Here is a 26,292-nt window from a genome sequence, read left to right on the forward strand (position 1 = left end):
TTGGCGCTAAGCGTGCAATGCTGAGGCTAAACGCGTTGAACAACTATCCAAGAACCACAATATACTCAGTCGTCTCCGTTAGGTACCTATTAGGTCGTCTCCGTTAGGTTTGTATTCTCTTATTTATCATTTAACATTGTCATTCAAACCTAAGTAGGTACATACTTAACGCTTGACGAATCTATGTGCAACTACCATGTAAAATCGCGTTATTTAAGCATGATCGTCACCCGAGCAAATTTACAACGCTTTATATACATATACAGTACGACGGAAAATGCAATGCCTAAGTAAGTAATCAAAGAAGATTCGTAGAAAAAAATATATATACCTACATATATTTTTCATCTGTCAGTGTAAATTTTAAGATCGAAGACGTAACGTCGTTAGATATCACATAAGAGTTCGTTAAAAGTTTCCTTTCTTAGGAATTACCTAAATCCCCAGGCATCCGATTAAGGCGATTCCTAGGTTGAGTAAAAACGGGCAATAGTATCTTAGTGTGATACAGCTAAAAACGTATTAAAGAAGGAAGTAGCTTTCTGTTAACTGTCAGTTCTAATCCGTAATAAGGGAATTGCTCTTAATAGCGATTAGAACTGACATTTCTAGCTGGAAATAGCTTTTTAATTTTAGAAAGCAGGAGAGATCTCATAAAGTGAATCTACTGCATTTTGGAACACACAACTGGAAAATGTTTGTGTGATGAACATGAATGTTTTTCAGTGTCTGGGTGTTTATCTGTATATTATAAGTAATTCTGTGTATTATATTCATAGAAATGTTCATCAGCTATCTTAATACCCATAACACAAGCTATGCTTACTTTGGGGCTAGGTGGCGATGTGTGTAATGTCGTAGTATATTTATTTATACTCTTTGTTTTTAACCTTAAATACCTACGTATTATAAGGATTTTATTAAAATTGGCTTAAAAATTCGTGATATCCAACCGTTTTAAGCCGGAAAGCCATTGAAGAAATCAATTCATTTGTTAAGTTTGTTTAACACTCTCTTCAAAGGCACGGTTTCAAGTCACGATCTTAATTTAATAGTATAAACACGTAGCGACTAAATAAACCTCACCGCATGTGCATTGTGCATCCTCGTCCGCTTCTATTAGTGTAACCATACGTCAAGGGCAATATTCTTTCTTTCTTTGTCGTAGTGCTTGCCAGAATACTCGTGGACATTTTGGGACTTTATCAGTTGTAGTTGTTACTCGCCTTAGAATTATCGCTACTTCTCCCTATTTGCAGACACATAAGATGTTTGAGATAATCGACCTAGGTTTACTTATTGAATTGCGGGGAAGAACAAAAGAGTGAGTGACAACCTTTAGTGACAAAATAGATTCCTATTGTAACTAAATGGCGCTCCCTCGGTACAAAAAAATCAAAATTCAAATTCAAAAAATTCTTTATTCTTCATATTGGCTTAATATATATAATATTCGCTAACTTAAACCTAAAGCTATTTCAAAACGCGCCCTGGTCTTAGAAGAGCCCACAACAAACTTAGCCAAATATTTTTTTTTGTTATCACCATCTCACAGTAAATTAATATTAAGCTACAAAATTAGAGCAATTCACATTCAAGCTTTTTTATCGTTTAAGTAATCCTTACCAATATGGACTTTTCTGTAAGCTTACGTTTTACATAAATTTTGAACTTATTGAGAGACATCCATCGATCGCTATTATAAGTGATCGATGGAGACATCTCAAAGATTTCATTCGGTAATTTTTTATAAAATAATATACAATATATACAATTGCCTTTGATGAATTGGCAATTTTATGTAACCTTGTAAACTGCACAACGACTTTATTCTTGCTTCTAATAGTTAAATTGTTACAGTCCATTTTCTTTTGAAAGTTTGTTATATTATTATGGACACAAATTTAATTTTCGAATATGTACTGCCTTTACACCGTCATTATTTTAACTTTTTAAATTTATACTTTAACGATTCATCTTCTTCTTCTTCTGCTTGAGGCTCAGGTTCGCCTGGTCCCTGGTGTCACGTCGACCGGCTACGACCTATTGTGATGACTCATATATCGTAGTTAATTTTAACGCGGCCGATTAAGTAAACGTAGAATATTATCGCACACTAGGTACTCTAGTACACTTTCTTGAACTACTGCAGTTTTAATTTAATCTTTTTATTGTATGCGTGACCATCTGTGAGTCTTCTACATAGCCTTACAAAACAATGCGTTCTATGGAGTCATTTTCTGGTTGGAAACCGTGTCACAAAAAATTTAACATTATTGACCTATGACCAGTCAATTTTTAAAATGTAATCAATATAAAAGGTTGTGACACGCATTAGGTAATTATTTATTTATGTAGATAGTCCAATATATCAAATCGTCTGTGGTTACCCTTGTTATGCATGCCTCTAAGGTTGTCTTAAAATAAACTCGCTTATAATTACTTATGGTAGGTACAACTTTATAAATAACTAGCGGTCCCTCGCGACTTCGTCCGCGTATAAATCAACCTTAAAATATAGACATAACATAACATGACATGACATAACTGTCGCGGACTTTTTTTAGAACTTTTAAAGGGGAACAACTTTGTCATACATGATTTTATCGAATCTTTTACCGTTTACGCAGCGAAAGCTCTCAAACGGAAAAAAACCCCGATTTAAAAACATTCTTCATTTGTGCTATGCTCCATTAGTCTTAGCGTGATGATATAAAGCCTTCTTTAATAAATGGACTATCCAATTTTGTTTTCTTTTAAATAATTTTTCCAAGAGTTTCTGAGATCATCTTGTTGAAGTAAACAAACGAACTCTTGAGCATTATATATTAGTACAAGATGGTATGCGCTACGTACATCTATAAGTTTACTTAAGAATAGAAGACAGGAAGGTTTTTATTTCTTCTGGCGAGTCTTAAAGAATCATACGGCGAATACGCAAAGTTTGCAATTAAGTACGTTATTATTATCACCAGACGTCGCTACTATTGTTAAATACTTTATTAGGTGAACAGTCAACATCAGAAGAGTTAGAGAGATAGTAGTAGATAGAGTTGTGAGATGTACACCATTTTAAAAAAAACGCAAAAATATAATGGTTGATCTGTTCCCCCCCCCCCCCCCCCCCCAAACAATTGGTAGATTGTTCTACACGACGTGAGTAAGCTTGGGATATTAAAAAGTAAAAGTAGTTAGTTCCTTTCTACGTTTTGGCATCCGCTAAGGTAAAAAACTACCATGAACACTTCATTTCTACTAAAATGCTAAATTTATTTATTCAAACAATTTGAAGTCTTATAAAAGGAGGATCAACACAAGAGGAGGACAATCTGTAGATGTCTTCGACCGGTTTATACCGAAAGGTAGGCGTCGTCGGCTATTTCAAAGAATCGGCACATGCTGGACACTCACAGTGCACCTAGATTTGGAGTATTCAGATGAATAATAATATGTATTTATATTTTTGGTTGTTTCATTATGGATTATTATTCATGCAAAAAAATAAGTACATTTAATATTTATTTTTACATTACTTCCAAAATAGCCTGTGGATGTTCTGTAAACTATTTGAGGATGAACTATAAATGAGGAGCCGCATTCAGAATTAACTACCTTTACAGACCCTGATGGTACTTACCTAAAAACATAAATTGTACCGCTTAAAATTGAATACAAAATATTTTTGTATTCCTACCTAAATATATGCAAACTGTGATGCTGGCACGATGCGTGCACGCAAATGCAATGCAATGACCTTGAGTGGGCGCTTGTTAGTGAGTGCGTCGGGTGGAGGGCGCAAGTTGTGAGATATTATATAATTATAATTTTTTTTTTAACCTCACCTGATGGTAAGTGACGATGCAGTTTAAGATGGTAGCTGGCTAACTTGTTAGGAAGTGTGTCAGCTATATTTAAATTAAACCATAACCCCCCTCCCCCCCTTATCGGTTTCTGCGCGATATCGACACGTCTGGTATCCACGGCCGCCTTTATATTTCATAGATATATTTCAAAGGTCCAGGAGTTAATATAAGCCTACATTACTCTTCGTCTTTACTTACTTTAAGTACTCAAAAAAATGTTCGTATCTATACACGAAAGAACCTCATAATTGATTTTGGCATAGAAATAGTTGGAGAGGAAAGATAAGAATATAGTTATAATTGTCAGAACGCACATGTCTACCTTATGGTAAGTGGAAAGCTATTTGTGCATAGTGCCGCCCTGTGCCCATCAACTTGAGGCGTAGGTATTACGATCATGTGCACTGGCACAAGGGTAATCATGTGCAGGGGTAAGGGCGTGGTTGCTGTCGTAAGGGTAAGGGCGTGGTTGCAGTCGTAATTACAGAATTACGACAGCAACCGCGCCCTTACCCCCTATGAGTTCAATCACGAAAAGCACTTCTACTACTCCCATAAAAAATATTTCGTTGTTAATCTATATATATAACCTCCCCATACATCTCACTGTTACTTTAAGAACATAATAACTTGAAATATATTTAAAATCACCCAAATTGGCTAGATCGTAATAGACTATAAAGGATCACACTGCTGCTGTAGAGAAAAAAAAACTTTGCTTTATAAACGCACACCATATTTCTTACAAGCGCAATTTTTTTTTTTATACTACGACAATACACACTTCGCCATCTAGCCCCAAAGTAAGCGTAGCTTGTTTTATGGTTACTAAGATAACTGATGAATATTTTTATGAATAATATACATAAATACTTAGAATATATTCATATAAACACCCGGACACAGAAAACATTCATGCTCATCACACAAACATTTTCCAGTAATGGGAATCGCTACCCACTGTACCAGTCGGCATTAACAATCATAGAATATTTTAATATTGCCTTGTTCAAACCCGGGACCTCCCACTTAAGACCACAACACTCACCACTGCGCCAGGGGGATGGTCAAGAAAAACCATCGAAAAAATGTCGAAGAATAGTCGCAATCTCGTGTCTTGCACCGCACAATTTGTCGCCATTATCAGAACCATGAACGTAACCAGTACGACGCACGACGTGCGCACAGCTATTTCTGTCCACACCCAGTGCGTCGCCGCATAAAAATGCATATCACCAAGAATAATTCCATATCTTTTTTTTTCCAAACTAGCAAACCCGGCTTCGCATGGGTGTAATAGTAATGTCGGGCTGTATGAAATGATTAATAATATTACGTAGTTTATTAATTTTTTTCTTATAAAAAAATATGTTGGTTACGCCATCACAGTACAAATCTTTGAATTTCTTGGCTTTTCTCTCCTAAACGCATGCATGCATGCTTTATTGTTAATGACATAGTGTTCTAAGCTATATTTCATGAAAATCGTTCCAAGAAGACCGCCGCAATAAAATGGCGGATTTCATTTTTTTTCACAACTCCCTCAGGCCTCAGTGTGGGTATCAAATAAAAAGGCTTGACTAGTACAATAATGTACAAACATTGATAGTCGGGGCTATTTAAATTTTTATTCGTACGAGAATTTTTTTTTAATCGTATATATACTAACAAGTTAACCAACGAGGCGGTCAAGTCAGTCCAGGAAGATAGCATAAATTATTTATTAGAGCCAACTTTACTAGTATCTGTAGGTATAATCTGCAGCATAAGCTAGAAACCTGTATGCCTAGTCCGCGTCAGTGTTGTCTTTCAGGTTGTTACTTGAGTAATTTTTTTTTTCCACTTCAAGTTACCCCTTTACTGCAATCTCACCTGGTGGTAAGTGATGGTGCAGTCTAATATTGTAGCGGGCTAACCTGTTAGGGAGTATGGTGTTCATATCCCTAATACCAGTCCAGACCAGAGAACATTCAGAAAGTATAAATTCCCAAATTGCTCCTGTCGGAAATCGAAACCGGGACCTCCTACTTAAAGTCAACACGCACCGTAGCGCCAGGAGGTTATCTTTGATCATTTACATTTATATGTAAAAGTAGCTGTTTCTCGGGAATTCGTCAGCAATAATTTCGGATTCTTCAACCTGCTTTTATGTTTATTTAATATTTTATCCCATTTCTCAGGAACCATTTCTATTACCTTATTTAACAGTAGTTCTCTGTTTTCATGTCTAAGTAGAAGGTATAGAATTGTGCTACATTTCATTAAGATCAGTGCAGTAGTTGAATCGAACATAGCTAGAACAGAGATATATAGATAGAAGATAATAACAAAATAAATACATAACATCTTCTCTTTTATATAAATATAAATCATTATTTTAAACCTTTATAATATGATAGGTTTAACCAAACAGTTTTCTGAGTTAACAGTTAAAACCGTATTGAATAATCTACGGCACTATTATAAAAGACGGTAGCCTTTTATAAGTGCCGTAGCGCCAATTTAAAAACCGAACCCATATAGGCGGGCGTTGCGCGAGTTTAGTAGTTCTATACATTTAATATATTATGAAAATTTTGAACGGAGGATGCTTTATAAGTAATCGATACTGAGTCCAAAACAGATTTTTATTTTATTTTTGTCTGTCTGTCTGACCGGCCATCACGTGAACACTACTTAACGGATTTAAATAAAATTTGGTATAGTGTTAGCTGATAAAGGATACTTTTTATCCCGAGAAACAAATACGTTCCTCCGGGAAATGGGAAGAAATTTTTTATCAACTTTAGTTCATAGCTCCGTTAAATTTAAACCGATTTTAATAATTCTTTTTTTTATTTGAAAGTGCATACTATCAAGCATGTATTGTCTAATTTTAATAAAGATCTTATAAAAATTGTCGGAGATAAACGACATAACTTTTCACAGATTGGGACAGCGATCGAATGCATGCGTACCATCCTTCTAATATTATACAAGCGAAAGTTTGTGAGAATGTGGCAGAGTCTTACAATACAATATAGTGGAATAGCTCATAGGCTTCTTTTTGTACCGGAAAAGCTAACAGCTCTAACAGGATAGCATCGCTATTTTTGCCTCATTTGGCATTCAAAATCCGCGCAATTCGTGTTGATGATTGACGTGTTTTTTTCGATAGGCATAGTTGAGGGCCTGAAAAGTGACAAAGGCTACGTTTCTGTCTGTCTGTCTTAGCGAAAAACTGAAAAACTACCGAACGGATTTTCACACGGTTTTCACTAACGAACAGAGTGACTCATGCGGAAGGTTTTAGTGTTTTTTATTATGGTTTTCTGTAAATTGGCTGGAATATAACTATGTTTGTTAAAAATGTCATTCCGACTTGGAGCTTTACTGGCGTACGCCGCGAAATTGATTAATATTATATTAAAATATTATACTACATGTTTAAAGTAAAAAACTGCCCGCAAATAGGTAATGATAGTTTGTAGAAAGTCCTTCATTTCTCAAGATATTCTTCAAGTTATACATATATTTTTTTACTTTTTACTTTGCTTGTAGCACGCTTTCTGGAGGCGGACATCGTGGGATTTTTAAATCTTACGGGATATCAGAAATTTTTTGCAAACAAAAAATCTGGCATTCGCTAGTAATAGAAACAATAATGAATCATAAAAAGAGCGCTCATTACTATGAAGCGTAACTTTTATAATTATTTGAAATAATGGCTAATAAGCAATGTATTTAGGACAATGTTGACAATCAAACCACGAGCGCCTTCGCGTGACTGAAGCTACTAGTATAAGAGCTATTTCACACGATGGACAAATTAATATGATTGGTCTGTCGTCATTAATCTCTTGAATTTCTATTGGTGTGGCACACCTAAAACCACCACTACTTTAATTATACTATAAAAAATGACCCGGTGCGGGTAAAACTTGCGCACAAGGGTTCCGTAGTAGGTACAGAAGGCTACGTGTTGTTTTAGACAACACTACTAGTTTCTAGTTTTGTATGCAAACTTATCATCCTCATCTTTTAAATGCCTAACTGCTGGGGAAAAACCTTCTTTAATATCGGAGACAGACCCACCTCTTGGCTCTTATTCAGGAACTTATAGTGACATCGTTTTATATTTCGTAACTTGTTACATTTTCACGTGTTTTAACAATTATTCATTGTAAAGTCAACATCTCCTGAGAATGATCCCGGTTTCGGAGCAAAACGTGCGTAGAGGGTATATGCCGAAGATCTGTTTGGTGTGGAGTATAAGGATTGAAGAAATTATAAATTACACCACACAGATTCTCCTGCTTTTCGCGGAGTATAGCAAATTAAGCTTAATTTTGAAAACCTTACTAATGTTATAAGTCAAAAGTGCTATTTTTTATCCCTGGTAAACGAACGGTTCCCACAGGATTTATAAAGAAATCGTAAACGGGCGAAGAACGCAGAACAGAACAGCTTGTATTTACATAAAGATATATTAATTAATATCGGTTCACAAACTTAAATATTTTTATGATTTAATTAAAAATGATTCTGAAATTGATAAATTCTGCGGTCAATGTAGAACGAACAAAGAAGGTCATCATAAAACTTTATACACGGATTTTTTCAGAAGATAATTTGTTTTCGTTAAAATTCAACATGGCAATCGACATAAAAAGACCTACATTCATGACTTGGTTCAACAATGTAGGTCACCGGGATGTGCCCTGTATAATAAATACTCAAGCATTCAAAAATAAATAAGTAAGAAGATACCCTTTAAATGACTTTGTCTTATTAACGCTTTTAACTAGTTCTAGAAATTTTCAGAATAATAAGAGCCCACCTAAATTGTGTCGAACGAATTACGAAATTTTGTGATAGAAAGTGGTGATAGCTCAGTGGTAAGTGCTTCGGCCTGCCTTTCGGGGAACCGAGTTCGATCCTCGTCTCGCACCTCATTCCTTTTCATTGCTTTAATTTAAGCAATTAAAATATCACTTGCTTTTGCAAGGGGGAAAGAAAACAGGAGAAAATCTGCATGCCTGAAAGTTCTACAAAGGCGTGTGCAGTCTACAACTTAGAACGCCAGCATGGTAGATTAGCTGCTTATTCTGAGAGGAGACCCATGTAGGGGGCCGGTAACGAGCTTAGAATGATGATGATGACAGCCTGGGATTCTTGGGTCGCCAAGAAGAAGCCTACGAAACGCAATAATTACAGTTAAAAGTATGGCATCACACAAATGGGATATTTAATAATGGACTGCTTAACGCTTTAGTCGCTTTAGTTAATAAAGTCTGGCGTCTGTATGGTACCTTAATTACTGAACTGATAACCGATATCAGTATGTTTTCATGCACTTGTAATGTTTGTAATAGATGACCTTCACATCTCTTTGTAATCACTCATCAGGCATCAATCGATCTGAACAATATACCTACCTACGTAAAATAAGCCTTAGAAAAGAGAGAGACATATATCTACCTACGTAGATATATGTCTCTCTCTTTCTGGTCCTTTCCTTCATCCCTGAAGATCATGGTCCTAATGAGATCTTAACTTCTCGCTGGTAAACTTGGAGGCCATTTTGGCGATTTGATAGAAGCAGCACGACTTTGTTTTTTTCAGCTGGTCTGCCCATCTTGTTTGGGACCGGCCTCTAGGTCTTTTACCTTCGGTGTTGCCAGCAACTATATTTTTTCCCAGCCTATCATATATACAACTTGTAAATCAAAACCGAAATAATACTTTAGATACTTCAGAGCCTCAGAGGTACATTTTTTACTGTCTTTGAAACTAATCAATGGAACCGAAACTCTAATATTTTTTTTGTTTCTTTGTGTTTTATTGCAATAAAGCTATACAATTATGAATAAACCTAATTTTCAATATAACCGAGAGTTAAGTTATAAGCTGAAGAATTAGCCTGTTTCATAACCCTCTGATAAGTGTCGGATAACTTTAATAATTTAATATGTTATTATCGGATAGCTTATTCACAAAATTGGTCTTTTTCACTTTGGCATAATATCAGAAAATATTTGCAATCGAAAAAAGGGAAAAAAAATTACAACACGAAACGTTACCTTTGTGTTTTTGTTTGAACACGCCAGATTCTAGTTTGATTTGAAATATATTTTTGCATTTGATAGTTTAGGAATTGTCCTGAGAAAAACTATAGGTACCTAACTTAAAAATTGGCTCTCTCTTCCTCAATACTTCGATTATGGCGATAACGGTAGAAAAAAATTGAATGTTATAACGAACAGTCGGAATAAGGTTGTAGTCTTAGCTTGAAACATCCAAGATCAATAAAACTTCATACCTATGTAATATGTATAAGTTTAAGATTAAAATCAATATAATACCAACTCAGGATTGTATTCTAACGGAATCGTATGGCTTCGATACGGAATGCCGCCTAGACGCCACTTTAACGTTCTGAGCACTTGTAGTTCTTTGCCTAATAATAAATAAATAATTGATATACGGAAAAATAGGGGTCACCTGGTTCAGCAAAAATTCGCGATTATTCACCCAGTTACGGATCATCATATCAACCATACTGGCCCACTATAGGGCACGGGTCTTCTCCACGCTGGCCCAGTGCGGATTGGCGGACTTTACACTCCTTTGAGAACGGAGAACTCTCAGGCATGCAGGTTTTCTCACGATGTTTTCTTTCACCGTTGAAGGAAGTGATATTTTTATCGAAAAAACGCACTTAGAAATGTTAGAAGCACGTGCTGGGATTCGAATTCGGGCCCCCGAAAGTGAGGTCGAAGTCCTACCCGCTGTCACCGTTCAATAAGGGATTTCTAAGGAAAACAAAAAGAAATAGTAGGAAAGTCAACAATTAGAACATGGAATTTATAATTTTAGTAGTAAGATTCCTGTACGGCTAGCAGGCGCGCCACGGGATAAATATCTCTACACTTATTTTTCTTTATAGAGATAGATGAGATAATGAGTAGAGACAGCTCTTGTGCTACGCTAGCCCCCACTTATGGATTCTAAAGACTTATTGTCTGTCTGCCACCACACCACCACACTTTTCCCAGACAAGGCTTTAGGTGCGATTTAACACTTATACCCGATAATAAAGTCACTTAATGTAAAGAAGAAGATTTCAAGCCTTTAGTTAAACGAAATCTTTACTCATAAGATATATCCATTTAAAGGTTATTATTCCCCCTGCGCGGCTACCATGGGCAGGAAACATTTTCTCCACGGGAAAAGGACAATATGTTTATCTTCTCCCACAGTTTTACGCCGTCTACGGGCATGAGCGTAGAGGTGGACATAATATCCGAATATTATACTATAATACGTTCATTTTAAACAGGGGTTAATGTCTTCTTTTCCCAGCTACCGTGCTTTGGCCGGCGGATAAGTAAATTTCATCCCTTGCCAGTGGATAAATTAGCGCGTTACATTTTTTCCTGGGCAATCTGAGGTAGAATTTTTTATTCCACCCAAGTTAATCCTTATCTGCAGTCTTACTAACTCTGTTAGTTATAACTGATAGCAGTCTGAAATGGTAGCGAGCTAACCTGTTAGTGCAGTTATGTTAAATCGTGTGGATTTCTCTAATCGGTGTGTACGCTACATCGTACTGGAGCGCGTTCATCATTTGATCAGACCAGGCAAAAGTAAGAAATTATATATTCCCAAATTGCCCCTGCTGAAGATAGAACCCGGGACATCCCACTTACAAGAACACAGCGCACACTACTGCGCCAGGGAGGACAATAAAAGATGATGATAAAATATATTAAGTACCAGCTCCCACGGTCCGCAGTAATTAAGTATATTGAATTCTATGAATAGTGATTCTATTTTTATTCACAGTAAGCAGTATGAATATATACAACTTACACGAATACCTATTGATACAGTGGCATGTCGATGACCTTTTATATGATAAGCTGTCTGAGGTAGAGACCAAGGTTTTGTTCGCGGTTTTTCCTCCGTGGTTTTACTATAGAGGCATATGTCGCAACGATACCGGAGCAACAAAATTCCATCCCCAATAGACGATGGAAGGTACGAAGTCCGTCATATTTCAAGTTATATCGATTAACATTGGTATTCAGGTTGACAATTAAAATGGTAAAATACTCGTTACAGGACACACGATCAATGTGGTGATAATCAGCACGAAACAGTAGTGTTTGTGCTACGCTGCGTAATAAGATCACGTAAACAAAGTGAACTGTATACTTGTAAATCATAGTTCGAGTCTGTATACAATATCTTATTAGTTAGCAACATAGTATCAATGTATTGCTTTAATTTAAGCAATTTAAATATCATTTGCTTTAAACGGTTAAGGAAAACATCGTGAGGAAACCGGCATGCCTGAGAATTCTCCATAATGTTCTCAACGGCGTGTGAAGTTTACCCATCTGCACTTGGCCAGCGTGGTAGACTAAGGCCTAAATCCTACTCATTCTGAGAGCAGACCCATGTCCTGAAGTGGGTCGGTATTGGGTTGATGATGATGATGATGAAATCTAAGTAGAGGTTGATCCAAAATTTATTTACATAGTGTATGCTAGAACATTATAGGTAATATAGCACCATAGAGGTGTTTTGTGGTAGACATAATCGTATATCAAAACGATCATATGCAAATCGGAATTGTACACCAAGGGTTCTGTAGCTTAAAATCGTCATACCATTATTTACGGTCATATTACGTATACTCCTTACGTATAACCTTTGTAAAAATTTTTGTATTTTTTCTTTTGAAACTTTATATACCTAACTAGTATGACGTCGACAATGCTGAGGTATTTTCTTACATTTCTACAGCAGCAGAGCTATTTAACGTAGTAGGCACTAGCGGCTCCGCGTACAACTTCTTGATAAGTAAATAATTTTTCCCACATAAACTTATATCCGTTTTTCTTGCCCGTCCATTTTTGCTATTTGATTTCGCTAGGCATTCATTATCTCTTGACTTTTTTGTTGCTCGATTCGTTTTCTACAGAATTGAGCTATACATATAGCAAATACAAGACAGCATGCCAAGCAAATTTTGCATGAATTTTACAGGTACAAATTTGTATGGGAAAATTCGATGTTTATGTCAAATATAGTCGAAGGCAAACACGCTAGTATAGAATACTTATTTATTCAGAGTCATACGAGGTTGGTTCCTACTTTATATTTCAAACCGTTTCAGAAAACAAGTACCTTAATACGCAATCAACATATTTATGTAATTTCTAAAGTCTTTTAAAGGCCACAGTTTCACTGTCAGCACCTTTTAACACTGCGTAACTATCCCAACGTTATATATATCATACTAGCTGTTGCCCGCGACTTCGTCTGCGTTTGTTTTATGATGTGACATTAAATATATTTGTAGTTCTAAAAAAAAATTAAGTATTCAGTATCGATGAGCCTGAAATAAGGGGATTGCTGCTGTCCGCTGAGGAGTTCTGACCACTATCTCCAACCACAGTTTGGGCAAAATTAAACACGTATACCTCTATAGTACATAAATAATTATATAATTCGGTTAAGATTTGTCGGAGTTATGGTGTAAAATCGTCAAACACTCATCCCCTCTCCCAAAGGAACCGAGCTTAATGTCGGGATAAAAGTATCCTATGTTACTTCTAATACTTCCAAGAATATGTGTACAAAGTTTCATGAGGATCAGTTAAGTATTTTTGCGTGAAAGCGTAACAAACAAACTTACATTGACATTTATAATATTAGTAGGGAAGTAGTGATTTATTAATAAGTTTGTCAGGGTTTTTTATTATGAGTTACGAAACTCTAAAGAAATGCAATGAAGCTTTTCATAATTCGACTGAGAACTAATCTTTAGACGGCCGATTGACGCAGTTGGCAGCGACCCTGCTTTCTGAGTCTAAGGCCGTGGGTTCGATTCCCACTAGTGGAAAACGTTTGTTCGATGAGCATGAATGTTTTTCAATGTCTGGGTGTTTATACATATATTCTAAGTTGTGTATATTCTAAGTATAATGTATATTATTCATAGAAATATTAATCATTGCCTTTTTTTAAAGTCGTTTGACAAACTATTTTTTAGCGTTATAGTATGTAGTTTATTATATTTATATGTATGAACAATATATATTACATATAATAATTATATGTTTAGTATTAGAATTTATACCATGTATGTAGTTTAGTTTGCAATATTTTTATGTAGGTAGAAATTTTTATTGCCGCACCAACCCGTTCCTTACAAAAACTACTATCGCCAAAGGTTGTCTGGGAGAGATCGCTTTAGTGTTAAGACCGCCTTTGCACACCTAAACTAGTTTTTGTTTTTTTTTATTTTATTATTTTTGTAAATGTGTTTCTTTGTATTTTGTTTTTGTGTGTGCAATAAAGAATTTATTATTATTAAATATTCATCAGTCATCTTAGTACCCATAACACAAGCTACGCTTACTTTGGGGCTAAATATATGTGTGTATTGCCGTAGCATATTTATTTATTATTTTATTATTTACTTATTCTAAATATTTACGTCTAAATATAATAAATGCGAAAGTGTGTCTGTTTGTCCGTTTGTTTGCTAGTTGTCTATGTTCAGATTAACTGTTAAACCGATCTCGATGTAATTTATTATATAAAATTTATATTAAGACATGCTTGCATCCTGGAGATAGATGTAGGAACATAATTATACGCGTTAAATTTTTTTTTTTACCCAGGCATAGCTTGACCGCTTAACTTAACTTGGTGAAATATTGCATACAAATAGTTTGCATCCTGAAAGCAGCAAGGAAATCTTATATACTGGCTACATAAAGGGCAATATCATCATTTTAACCTATTATCGGCCCACTACAGGGTACGGGTCGCCTCACACAATGAGAAGGGGTTAAGGCCGCTATCACACGCCTTTGAGATTCTCATGGAGAACTCTCAGGCATGCAAATTTCCTCCTGTTGTTTTCCTTAATTGTTTAAAATGCACATGACTTTGAAAAGTTAGAGGTGCGTAATAATATTTAGTTAATAGTATCGTGAACGAAGTGGCAGTTACATAATAACGTTTTCTATGTTGAAGTTACTGAGTAACGTAGTATTTACGATAGTAGGTTATGTCACCCGCATGCATTACTTGGATGGTTCCATAGAAACGCTGAGATATCCGTAAGTGAATAAAAATGCTACGTCATCACTGAGATCGCTAGCAACGTCGCGCCGTCGGTTTAAATATCTGTGCCCTTAACCTACAACCATGACAAGAAGTAAGAATAGCCCTACTACGTGACCAACTTCACGAAACTTTGCCGTGCCATCGCTAATGAGTATGCTTTTAATTCTATGATTCTTTAATGTTATTAGTGATATAGAATTATTACACCTGACTTTAATTTAAACAAAATAAACTTTAAGTTTACAAAGTTAAAAAAAAAATCAAGCGTTTTTCATGCTTACCTACCTTTTTATGTTGCATATATAATACGGTCTCTAGTTATTAGCAAAACTCTACAAATCAAAATTCATACTTACGATATCGAAATAGTACAGCTTTTCATGCTTGTGATTATTATTTTAAAGACAGCATAACTCAAATATGTCTACGTTTTGAAAATTGCTGATTGTCTGTTCTTTTTTTTCCCGGGCTTTTCTTTGGAATGGTTGAATAAAAGTGCACGATAGGCATTATATTATAGAAATTCCTCCTTAGGGTGGTGAAATGGGGTGTGTATGAAACTCGTATGGTTCCATTAGATACATTAAAATCTGCAGAATTCTATATAAAAAACCTCTGAAAAAAACTTTTAAAAAAACCTACTTCCTAAAAAAAATTTGACGTGAAAATGTATTTCAAGAATACTTTCTATGATGCCATAACTCAAAATGGTATTATTGTTTGCATAAGAGCCTGTTCAAATTATGGTTTTATTTTGGGCTTTTGTCCATAGATTTTTATTTAGATTCATGATATTACAAATGTTAAGTTACTATGATTCTCCATTAAGGTGTTATAGGGACAAGGGAGACCTCGCTTCACTTGATCAATTTAAAAAATACTTTGTTAATGTAAGTCTCTTTAATTTTGTAATCTCTTTATCTATTAAGGTTAGTTTACTAATGTGTTTATCTTGACATTAATCTTTTATTATCGTTGTGTTGTACGGAACCCCATATTTAATAAAGCATGCCGTACTGAAAGTGAAAACGAAGCCCTAATGCCCTCTCAACTGTCAGACAAACAAGCAGTCTGTATTTTTTCCTACAAACAAAATCTGAGTGTCTTTGCATTAAACGTGGCGATTAAAACACAAATAAAAATGTTTGAACGAAAAATTTTTAATAATACCAGGTTTTTTTGTACTAAAATGCATCAGGGAATTCAATGAGTAGCACGCGCTTACGTTGCATAAATCCACGATGGGCTACTCCTAGAGTCTATAGTAAGTGAAGCGAGGTATAGACGCCGCGAGCTCCCCGCGCGCGCCTTTCGTGCCCCTTTCCCCCCCGTGCCCCGCACGCGTCGTGCATTCGTGCTTCCAGTTGCTTCGCAGCTGCTGCGCGCGATCGTCGCATTATCTATGCGACACCGCTTTTTATCTGTTATAATATGGATAGATATCACATCCGCGCTCTTGTCAATATCCAGTTTTCATATTTGTGGTTTTGCGAAGTGTTCGACAAGTATAAATGGATTATATTGTAAAGTGCCGCAGGAAACGTTTAGATCTGTAAGGTCCGCATTGGAATTTATCGTACGACTAGCCGAGCGTTCCGACGTGTTTGGCACATGGTTTCATAAGGTTGTGGTGGCAGAAGTAATGGAATCGAATGCAATTGGTTGTGATTTGACTCATAAAACGATTACAAATTTAAAATTCTTTACTGCGGCGTATTTTGTGTAGTAAATGATTTGAATTACGGCATAGCGTACTCGTGGCGTCCACGTTACATTATGGCGCGCTTTCATTTTAGAAGCCTAAACCTAAGTAGTTTATTAACCGATGTTATACAATTAAGTCGAAAGGTAAAGCGGGATCGTAATACCCAACAAATACACAGACGGATGATAGATAATGGTTATAAACAATAATAACCACACAATATATTATAATATGTAATTAATAAGTTAAGCGATGTATAAGTTTAGCTGTAAATTACTTTTATTCTAGTTGTTTTTTAATCGTGAACATTGCTTTGTTCAAAGTACAATTTGGTTCGAGGTCACCGGTTCCACAAAACGTTGGCTAATCACTCGATGAATCGTTTTTTCTTAACAGCTGTTTGTTTTCATGCAATTTTACATTAAAGACAGTTCAAGTGAAATTAAATATCTAAACTTCCTTTGAAGAGACTAAACTTATCTCTATACCGGCAAATCCGGCGACTCTGCAGTATTTGCGCCAGTGTGCAAGAAATGTTTGATTGTGTGCTGAATCACCAATGTGACTATATTATTCTATATATACTATAGCACTTACTACCAAAGGGTCCGTAGGCGTGGCCAGACACATTCTCTCCGCGTCTACTTCCTAGAACTTAACCATTGAGAGAAATCAGGTTTCTTATACTATTGAGGAAATAGAATAATTCAAATGTTTATGATCTATTTGCAAGTCTTCAATTAAATGTCAATCACGTAGACATTATAAATGCTATAATTGTACATTTGTTGAATTTGATCTATTTGTTAACTGATCCTCATAGTGAGTTCTATACGGTTCTACTTTCCTTTTGTTATTGAATGTTTTACATCTGAATTTGAGGAAATCTAAATAAGTAGTTTGTAAACTAATTCCAGAAATCACTTATTTTTTTATATTTGCAATTTAAAATTAGCAGATAATCTTTTTTTTAACCGGGCTCAGTAAGCTGAATGATGGCAGCGATGCAACAATATACCATATTATTGCATTGGCACTGAATTTCTGTGTCCGATGATGGCGTCAGAAAGTGGTCATGGAATCTTCGCTTTACTTAAGGTGTACCTATATAGATCAGGCTTATTAGACATGATCAAATGGTTCGACCTGATAAAAAGATATACATAACGATCTACAAAAAATACTACATAAAATTGGAATTCGGACATGAGGGCGAAATTATTTTCACTAAATTTCAAACAGTCTAGACCTTAGCGTAAAAAATTATCCTAGTTATTGATGTCGCATTGGGGAAAGGTTATGCAACGGGAGAAAGCCACGTGGCGCAATTGGGGGTTGTGCGCATGTCTGTCTGGCGCGACGGATTAATTTTGAATACGATACCACCCTTAACTATATTAAATAATTCTAGCAAATTATAAAATGACACATTACATAATATAGTTATTTTACCTCAAAATGTTTATAAAATAAAAATGTATACAAAATAAACATTTTTGAAGTTAATTTCTTCGTGGATTAGTAGGTAGTAATTACTCGAGTATCAAGTAAACTTCGAGGTCGTAAGTTATTGATTTCAGTTATTTACTCAATAATTTAGTTTTTTTGGCACAAATAAGAAGTTACAGTAATAAGAGGGCTGGACTGCCACGTGGTGTAACTTCAATTGTGCGCATGTCTACGCGTCACAGCTGTGATCTTGGAAAATCGTTACCAACGTCACATAGTCTGCTTTTAATTTCACTACTTATTTTACTACTCCTGTCTGCGTTCAGTTTATGATTCCTTATTTCAGTTAATAAACATGATTGAAAACAAACATTGGTAACAAAACATCGGTGATAATCATTTATAAATTATACTATCTAATCATAGTTAGAGATCCTCGTTGAGATATGGATAAGAAAAATGTTTATTTTCCTTTAATATGAAATATAAATCAGACAACACCCAAGTTTGTCCTGATTTAATAAAGAGGAACCAAGGAAGATTTTTTGAGGGAACTTCGAAATTTTACTGATTTAAAACTTCATAAAACCTTTATTTTCTTGTTTAGTAATAAAGACCTTCGGGTACATCGGCCATTAATGTATTTCTTTGTGTATTGCGAATATGTGCCAAGGCTACTTTCACTGCTAATGTATTTCATTAAGTGGTTAAGGCAAGATTAAACTAATGCCCTTGGACTTAATATAAAATAACGTTTAGAGACAACTAATAATAACGTTTCTCAATTAAAGACATCAATAAAGCCATCCGCATAAAATACCCACGTAGAGAAATGGTTTAATCCATTTCTAGTTAAGACAACACCTACCGTCCATCTGTACTTAACATCTGTGCTAAAGTCTTGATAAATCATACCTTGACGACCTTGTGACGAATGCGTATTGTATCCTTATAAATAAGCTAATTAAAGAAAATGTTTTAAATATTTTTGGCATTACGGCCGACTGAAATGATACTAGCAGCTTGATTTGCATGTATTAAATATGTTGTCTAATTCTTTTACTTATTTACCTATTCCTTTGCTAGAATTAAACCTTTAAATACATATAGATTATTGAGTCGAACATAGGGCGGACGGACGGAGTAAAATATTTCAATGTTTCTGTTCAACGGTAATTGATTTTTCAAGGAGTCCAAAATAAGATAAAATATTTCGTGTGTCGTACTGTTAGTTTTCCTTGCAGTCTTGTTCCTGCAATGATTTCTTAATTTCATATTGTTCAAGCAATACTTTACAAAAAAAAAACCTACCAAGGTTGAAGGTTATACTCATGAGCGTGGCACCTGTTCGCGGAATAGCTCGCATAACTTGTTTATCAACACTGACGAAGCATTTTATCGCTATTGGTCGCTGGTAATAGTTGAATTACAATGCGAAAATTGCACTTCAGCTTCACTGTGCTGGCACATTCTGTTGATGTTAATTCTACCTACCTATTCATATAATTCTGATAATAAGTGGGTTTCCATAATAATATTGCACATTATTAAAAGAAGAACACTTTTTATGAATGTCACACGCCTATGAATAATCTAATCAAAAATATTTAGATCAAAAAGTTGAGTAGGAAAAGGATATAACTACTAAATTTAGTCTTCGATCGTCTTCTTGACTTTGAGAAAATAATTATTATTAATTTATGGCGATATTAGATTCAATATAAGGGTTAAACTTTTACACCAGCCTTTTTTATCAATAAATGATTTAATGTTACTATAATAATCATCATCATCATCATTATCATCATCACCATTATCATCATCACCATTATCATCATCACCCATTACTGGCCTACTGCAGTCCACCACGCTGGCCTAGTAATGGTGAATAATCAGCTAACCTTTTTCCTTAGTTTTTTTTTAGTAATTATAACATTATGCTGGAACGGTTTACATACTAAGATATAAATACTGTAAATAATAAAGTCTAAAATAATGTTTAGTTATAACTGGCTTCCTTTGTTTTTATGTAATTTGATCATAGTTTATGTTATTCCTGGTTATGTCATCGTTCCTTAGAAACTGGTATAAGATTTATTCTTTCAAGAAAGATATCTAAGGATATTTGTCTGGCATAGATATCCACTGTTTTCGACATCAAAACAAAAAGGGCCTCACACGTAACAAGCGGTTATCGATAGCAAGGTCGTACGCCTTCCACGCGGAAATCCGGCCTCATTCCATTATAAATATTTTATTGTTTCTCTTGTTTAGTCTTTGTGAATTCAGTGAAAGTTTGTATTTATATTTATGCAATTTATTTTTGTCTGTTGTATATTTTGGTATCAGAACCAAAAATATCTTGGATACTATTTAATTGTAGGATACGAATCCGTCTTGTTTGTTCGTATTTACATCGTCATCCAAAAACTTAACAATATTTATTTTTTGAGTGATATTCTGATTTGCCTCAGTTTGTGATGGTCGATATCTTTCATCTGTTGTTGAAAGTGCGCGTTTCACACATATGTTACGGTAACCGTAACAGATTGATCAAAGGTCCATTCGATTTGTTCACTTGCGAAGCAAACAGAAGGTCGTCTGGCAAGGAATCGTGCAACGATCCATTGCATCAGTCTTTAACTTCACTATGCTTAGATTGATTGGCATTGAATTGCAGCGCGTCGTGTTTTACAACACGTTTCGTGATATCACCAAAAATAAACCTTGGCCAACTATCATCCTTGTTTGTAAGCTCCACTCTCGGTCAAATGCTTGCACGATAAACTTCCCGAAGCGGCCTTGCGTAGATGACATCTACGATATAAATACATATTCGTATTTCCCTCTTCCTAGGAAATTTAATGCATTAAAATTCTAGGTTATCTTTTAGATTGGATAGTTTTTTGACGTGTCTTTAATGAATTTAACATTTTAGTCTCTCATTGTACCTGTGTAATTTTATACTTGGGAAAGATATTAGATGTCAACCCGGAAACTGTATGGCAAACTGGAGTGGCAGTATAGTTTTACCAGTTTTACTAACAAAACTAACCGCACTAGACACTGCATTTGGAATAACATTTTCTAAAGCACACTTTATTGTTTTCCAAGCGTATGAGGCCCGTGTACTGTTTGAGTTAGCTCGGCAGAGCGAGGATGCGATGCTAAATAGTGAAACTATGTAACTGTGACCTTTTACACAGAAGCTACACGGAGCATATTGGATGAGATGTGTGAGTTCCTTATCGCTTATCTGATAATATATGGATAACGGCTGTTTAACATACATGTGACTGATACAATAGCGAGGTGAGGATTCGTGTAATGTATCAAATAATGCTATTTTTAGTAGTATCGAAAATAACCTATGGGCAAAGTTAGTTAACGCAAAAACAAAAATCCATATCTTACATCCGGAGCTGAAATACCTTTACCGCATTCCCTTTAGCTTAACAGGGTAAAACGAGGATTTAAAGCAGTCTTTTGATAGGTTTCATAAAAACATCTTCGCATAGCTCTGGTAGCGCTTGAGTGTAAAATTAATTCGTTTGTTTGACGTGTGATGGAATGTAGACAGTAGGTAGTAGGTAACATGAGAATAGTGAATGGCGATGAATCGCGTTGCGTTGACTGGACCGTTCTCAACTTGCGGTCCGTGTGAAACGCGAGCCCTTCGCTATCTATTCTGTTTCATTCTCAATCCTTATTATTATATTGACGTGTTTATCTGTACAAAGAAAAAAATAATATCCTAGGTGAATAATGCGCAAAAACCATTTGTTACACAAATAACTAATTCAGATTACAGGAATGAGGAAACCCTAATTGTAATTGACTTAAATAGCTAACGACGTTACCTGGCATCGAATCGTCCCTTGTACTAAACAATATTGGAAACAAATAATTACACAGGTTTCACAATTATATAGACCACAAAAACTAAACTACTTTCAACGTACGAAATCATTTAATATTTCACGTACCAAATCTTTATTCTATACTAGCTGTTGCCCGCGACTTCGTCCGCTTTTTTTTTAGTTTTTCGAAAGACATGTGACTCATAAATGTGGCAGCACTTTATGTATTTAGGATAGCTAACCCTGTTGTAAAATCGTCAAACACTTTCGACCTCTCTTCTGAGCTTAATTTCGAGATAGAAAGCATCCTATATTACTTCTAATATGTGTACAAAGTTTCGTGATGATGGGTTTAGTAGTTTTTGCGTGAAAGCGTAACAAACAAATCTAGCTGTTGGCCAAGTCCTTCATCTGAATTTATTACGATTTTTTACAAATCCCGTGGGTAACGTTGGTTTTCTGGGATAAAAAGTAGCCCCTCCATACTTTCAACTAACTCTATGTCAAAAATCTAGTTGATTGCTAAGCTAAGTTAGAAAGGACAAACAGACAGACACAATAAATACACTTACGCATTTATAATATTAATCAAGATTATTTATATTTATATTGTTTCCTGTTTTTATAGTATTTCAATGCAAATTTTGGTAATCTAAAATGTTCAAATTCAGAAAATCTTAAATGTATAATTTTTTTATGAGTAGTAAGTGTATAATGCCTATAAGCGGAAGAATCTTTACAGTCTTACTACTTAGTAAGTAGCAAGACTGTAAATGTTCTTCAGTTACATATTATTTTTTACAATGTCTCGTTGGTATCGTTAATGAGTTATTTACACTTATTTTTATTATAAAGCAGCAGTTTATTAAAATTTCCTGCATTACATGACTCGGAGAGTTGAATCCATTTAAATATGTGACGTAACTACGTGACAATAGTAGTTGAGATCATGAAATGAGGGTTGCATAAAGAAAATATTACTGTACACTCTGGGTACAAGTTTGCGTGTACACGTTAAGGACGTATGGATTTGCTGTTACAAAACACGTCGATGATTTTGCACAAGAACTACGCAATGGCAGGAAATTCACAAAAATATTGGCTTTTAGCCCTAGGACCAAAAGTTTTGAAAGACAACTGCATTTTTATAATGTACCCAAAAAGTTCCGAAACATTTGTACTTCTTTCTGTCTGTGCAAAGATATATTTCGTTGTTTTGCAAAGCATCTGGCGTCGTTGACCGCATTCCTAGCTGTCGTCAGACGTTGAATGTGGAGCGAGTATCCGTTGAACACCTACTAGAATCGCGATATTATATCTCTTCCTGCCTTTGGCTGTCCTAGTACTAGTACTCGTCACATTGCTGTTTTAGTGCTGGATAACATTAATCAGTAAGATAATTCCAGACCAGGATTGGACTGGAATACGTGCCGTTTTTACATATCCCGTCCAGTCATTTTTGGCCTGCAAATGTTGTCATTTTGCACTGAGATGACGCTCAATTGGATGTCTAGACAGTTCTGGTCGCACCTATTTAGGACACGTTGGATTATAAAGCCAACTTGCAATCTAGTTACTGGACTGGATCGCTCAATGGATTCAGTACACTATACTGAAATTAATTTGCCAGACATAACAGTGCAGTAGGTAGAATTGCACCAATCAATCGCTGGGGAAAGCTGTAAGCTTGCCTGCCGTTGCCGCTGCCTGGCCAGCTTGGTGAACTATGGCCTTATTGCCTTCTCATTATGGGAGGAGACCCGTGCCCTGTAGTGGGCCAGTAACGTAGTGATATTTTGAAGTCATACTGCATATCATTTAATGAATATCATGGTCCATTACGCGGTTTCAATTTCTTTCTTCTCACCGTAAGCGGTCCAAACATTCCATATCATGAATTTTGAAAAAATTTAATTGTACGTAATTTAATTACACTTAGAGAATAAATTACTGGTGCCAAACAGTAAACTGTGGAACACCACATAATATATATGAATAGCACGACAAAGTAGGGCTTAGGGATTATAGAAAGAACTTACTTGCGAGGCTATTAAATTAATCTCTTCTACGAAAAATGTCGTATTAATAAATAATGAATATATTTTTAACTGAATAATCTGATCAGATAAGACCTGAAAAATTATATTGATACAATTCAATCTTGAATGCCTTTAAAGTTCTACTTTTAGCTTGATAGTTTAAATATCACTTTACCACACTCTACTTTTAATTTGGAGCAGTTTCGGTTCTTTTATATTTTCACATCCCATTAGTTCGTAAAGTCAGAGGTATCGGATCATCCAATCCTGCATTATATTGAGGGCTCGATCCGACATCCGGAGGTGAACGAACTGTTCAGTTGGATGTATAATGTTCTTGATAACAATAATGTAATATTTGCATTATGATTTATAATGTACTCCATAAAAATATTGTTTTATGTTCAATCATGAATTAAATTGTAGACAGTGAGGTGTTAAAAAATTGTCTGTCTGTCTTTTTTTTAGGATTCTTGCAAATTATGCATTTTTTTAATTATATAATAGGTACATACATTTTTTCCCCTCTTTAACAATCCACCTAGCAAAAAAACGAATTCGTTTGGATTATTTGGTGGGTTGATGCAGATCTGTTCGATTGTGTTTTATTTGTTGATGTTGTATCCAGCCTTTTAACCGACTTACAAAAAAGGATCAGGTTATTGACTTTCTCATACCTATTCTGCAAATTAGTATTTGTAATGAGTGTAATTAGTATGTTTTTAAGTTCAAACTTGTTCATAATTTAACAGCAGAATATAACTCTCTATTCTACAATATTGTAGGTTTATTATAATGTTTAACATTGTCACAATATTGTATTCATTAGGATTCATTGTATGATGTTTCTGTCACCACAATTTTTACAACATAGAGACAAAAAGTGTTTGCAAACCCCCCGAACACGTCAGAGCTCTGCGTATTAATTACGAACATCCTTACCTACTTTATAGAGGACAACCGAGTGATCGAATAATTGCAGTGCAAATGTGATATTATACAAGTGTAGTGAAAACTTATTTATTCTAATTATATTATATATACAGTTATCCGATGAAAGATGGAACGTTACAGAACGGACATGTTTCGATTGTGTGCTTTCTTGTTCAGTGAGTTGAACTAGTGATAGTGGCATAAGTCTGATTTGGTTAGACGCTAGTTTTATTGACGGATTATGCTGATCAATACGTACTTGGACACGGAGGACTTCGTGCACCTGTACTATCCAGAAGATGAGCCGCCGGCTGCGCAGGGATGCGGCGCAGGCGCACGCCTTGCTTCTAAGTACCCGCGACCACCGTCGCCTGACTTTCAACAGGTTGGTTTACCACAGAAAAATACCTAATTTGGTTGTCTTTAAACCTTGATCTGCGCGTATGTGCAGTCTATTTCCAACCGATGTTAGGTAATTATTGTAAAGATTTTTTTATTTATTTTTTTCATTACAATGAATTTATAAGGAACGTCGTCTCGCTATCGCACGAAAAACGACTTCGTCCCGTCGATTTGCAACTACCCACTACAGCATTCTTATAAATAGTCGAGTTCAACATTAAGTACCAATAGCGATACCAGATGGCTCTCCCATGTTAACCAATCACAGAGTAGAAACTTTGAAAATATACTCATTATCATTGGTCAAATCAAATTTCAACTATTTTCGCACATCCAATTATTTTCCGAAAATTTTACATTTTTCTCGTTGGCTGTCGTGTTATTTTTGAATCTTTTGTTCCGTTGTGCTATTTCCAGTTTGTTTTTCGCTTCTTTTGTAATGTTGATGTACATAGATAGTTCATATTATTTAACAATGATATATTCTTCTATGTGACTACACTACCAAAAACAATGATTATATAATACTTTGTACACAAGCATTTCCATAAAGAACAAACTAAATTAAAAGTGTCGCTTTGAACTATTAAGCCAATATTAGTAACATTAGCAATTAAGTTTGGTTTAAAAGTTACATAAGGTTAATGTTGAAATATGTTTAATTGTGGGTTATAACTAAATGTTTGGTTGAAGCCTTTAACGTAAAACCCTTAGGTTAATATGAAATTGCAACGGAAAAATCGTGTCAGACACAGTGTAAGTGGTTTAACAAGTTTTGCATATAAAGCAAAAAGTATTTACGTATACAGAAGACAAAAAAGTCATCTTGTATTCCATTTACGTACATATCTACTGAATTAAACATAACATAAACGCGAAAACAACTGCACCGCGATATATCGGGAATAACT

General features: G+C 35.2%; 1 protein-coding gene across 7 annotated transcripts in view; it reads left to right on the top strand.

The window, feature by feature from the left end:
• LOC120628378 (myotubularin-related protein 3) overlaps positions 1-26,292 on the top strand; it is a 76,969-nt gene that overhangs the window by 5,171 nt on the left and 45,506 nt on the right. For 2 of the 7 annotated variants that reach the window (XM_039896715.1, XM_039896721.1), the window contains exons 1-2: positions 16,370-16,550; positions 25,000-25,364. The exons of 1 other annotated variant lie outside the window; for it this stretch is intronic. In XM_039896715.1, coding sequence (XP_039752649.1) covers positions 25,221-25,364 — 144 coding nt within the window. In that variant the 5' untranslated portion in view covers positions 16,370-16,550; positions 25,000-25,220. Of the gene's footprint in view, positions 1-16,369; positions 16,570-24,999; positions 25,365-26,292 lie in introns of those variants that run through there. 4 more of the 7 variants (XM_039896718.1, XM_039896719.1, XM_039896716.1 and 1 more) reach the window with 4 other exon arrangements.

Source organism: Pararge aegeria, chromosome 12 (genome assembly GCF_905163445.1).
Source record: "Pararge aegeria chromosome 12, ilParAegt1.1, whole genome shotgun sequence".
In the NCBI taxonomy this organism is placed as follows: Eukaryota; Metazoa; Arthropoda; class Insecta; order Lepidoptera; family Nymphalidae; genus Pararge; species Pararge aegeria.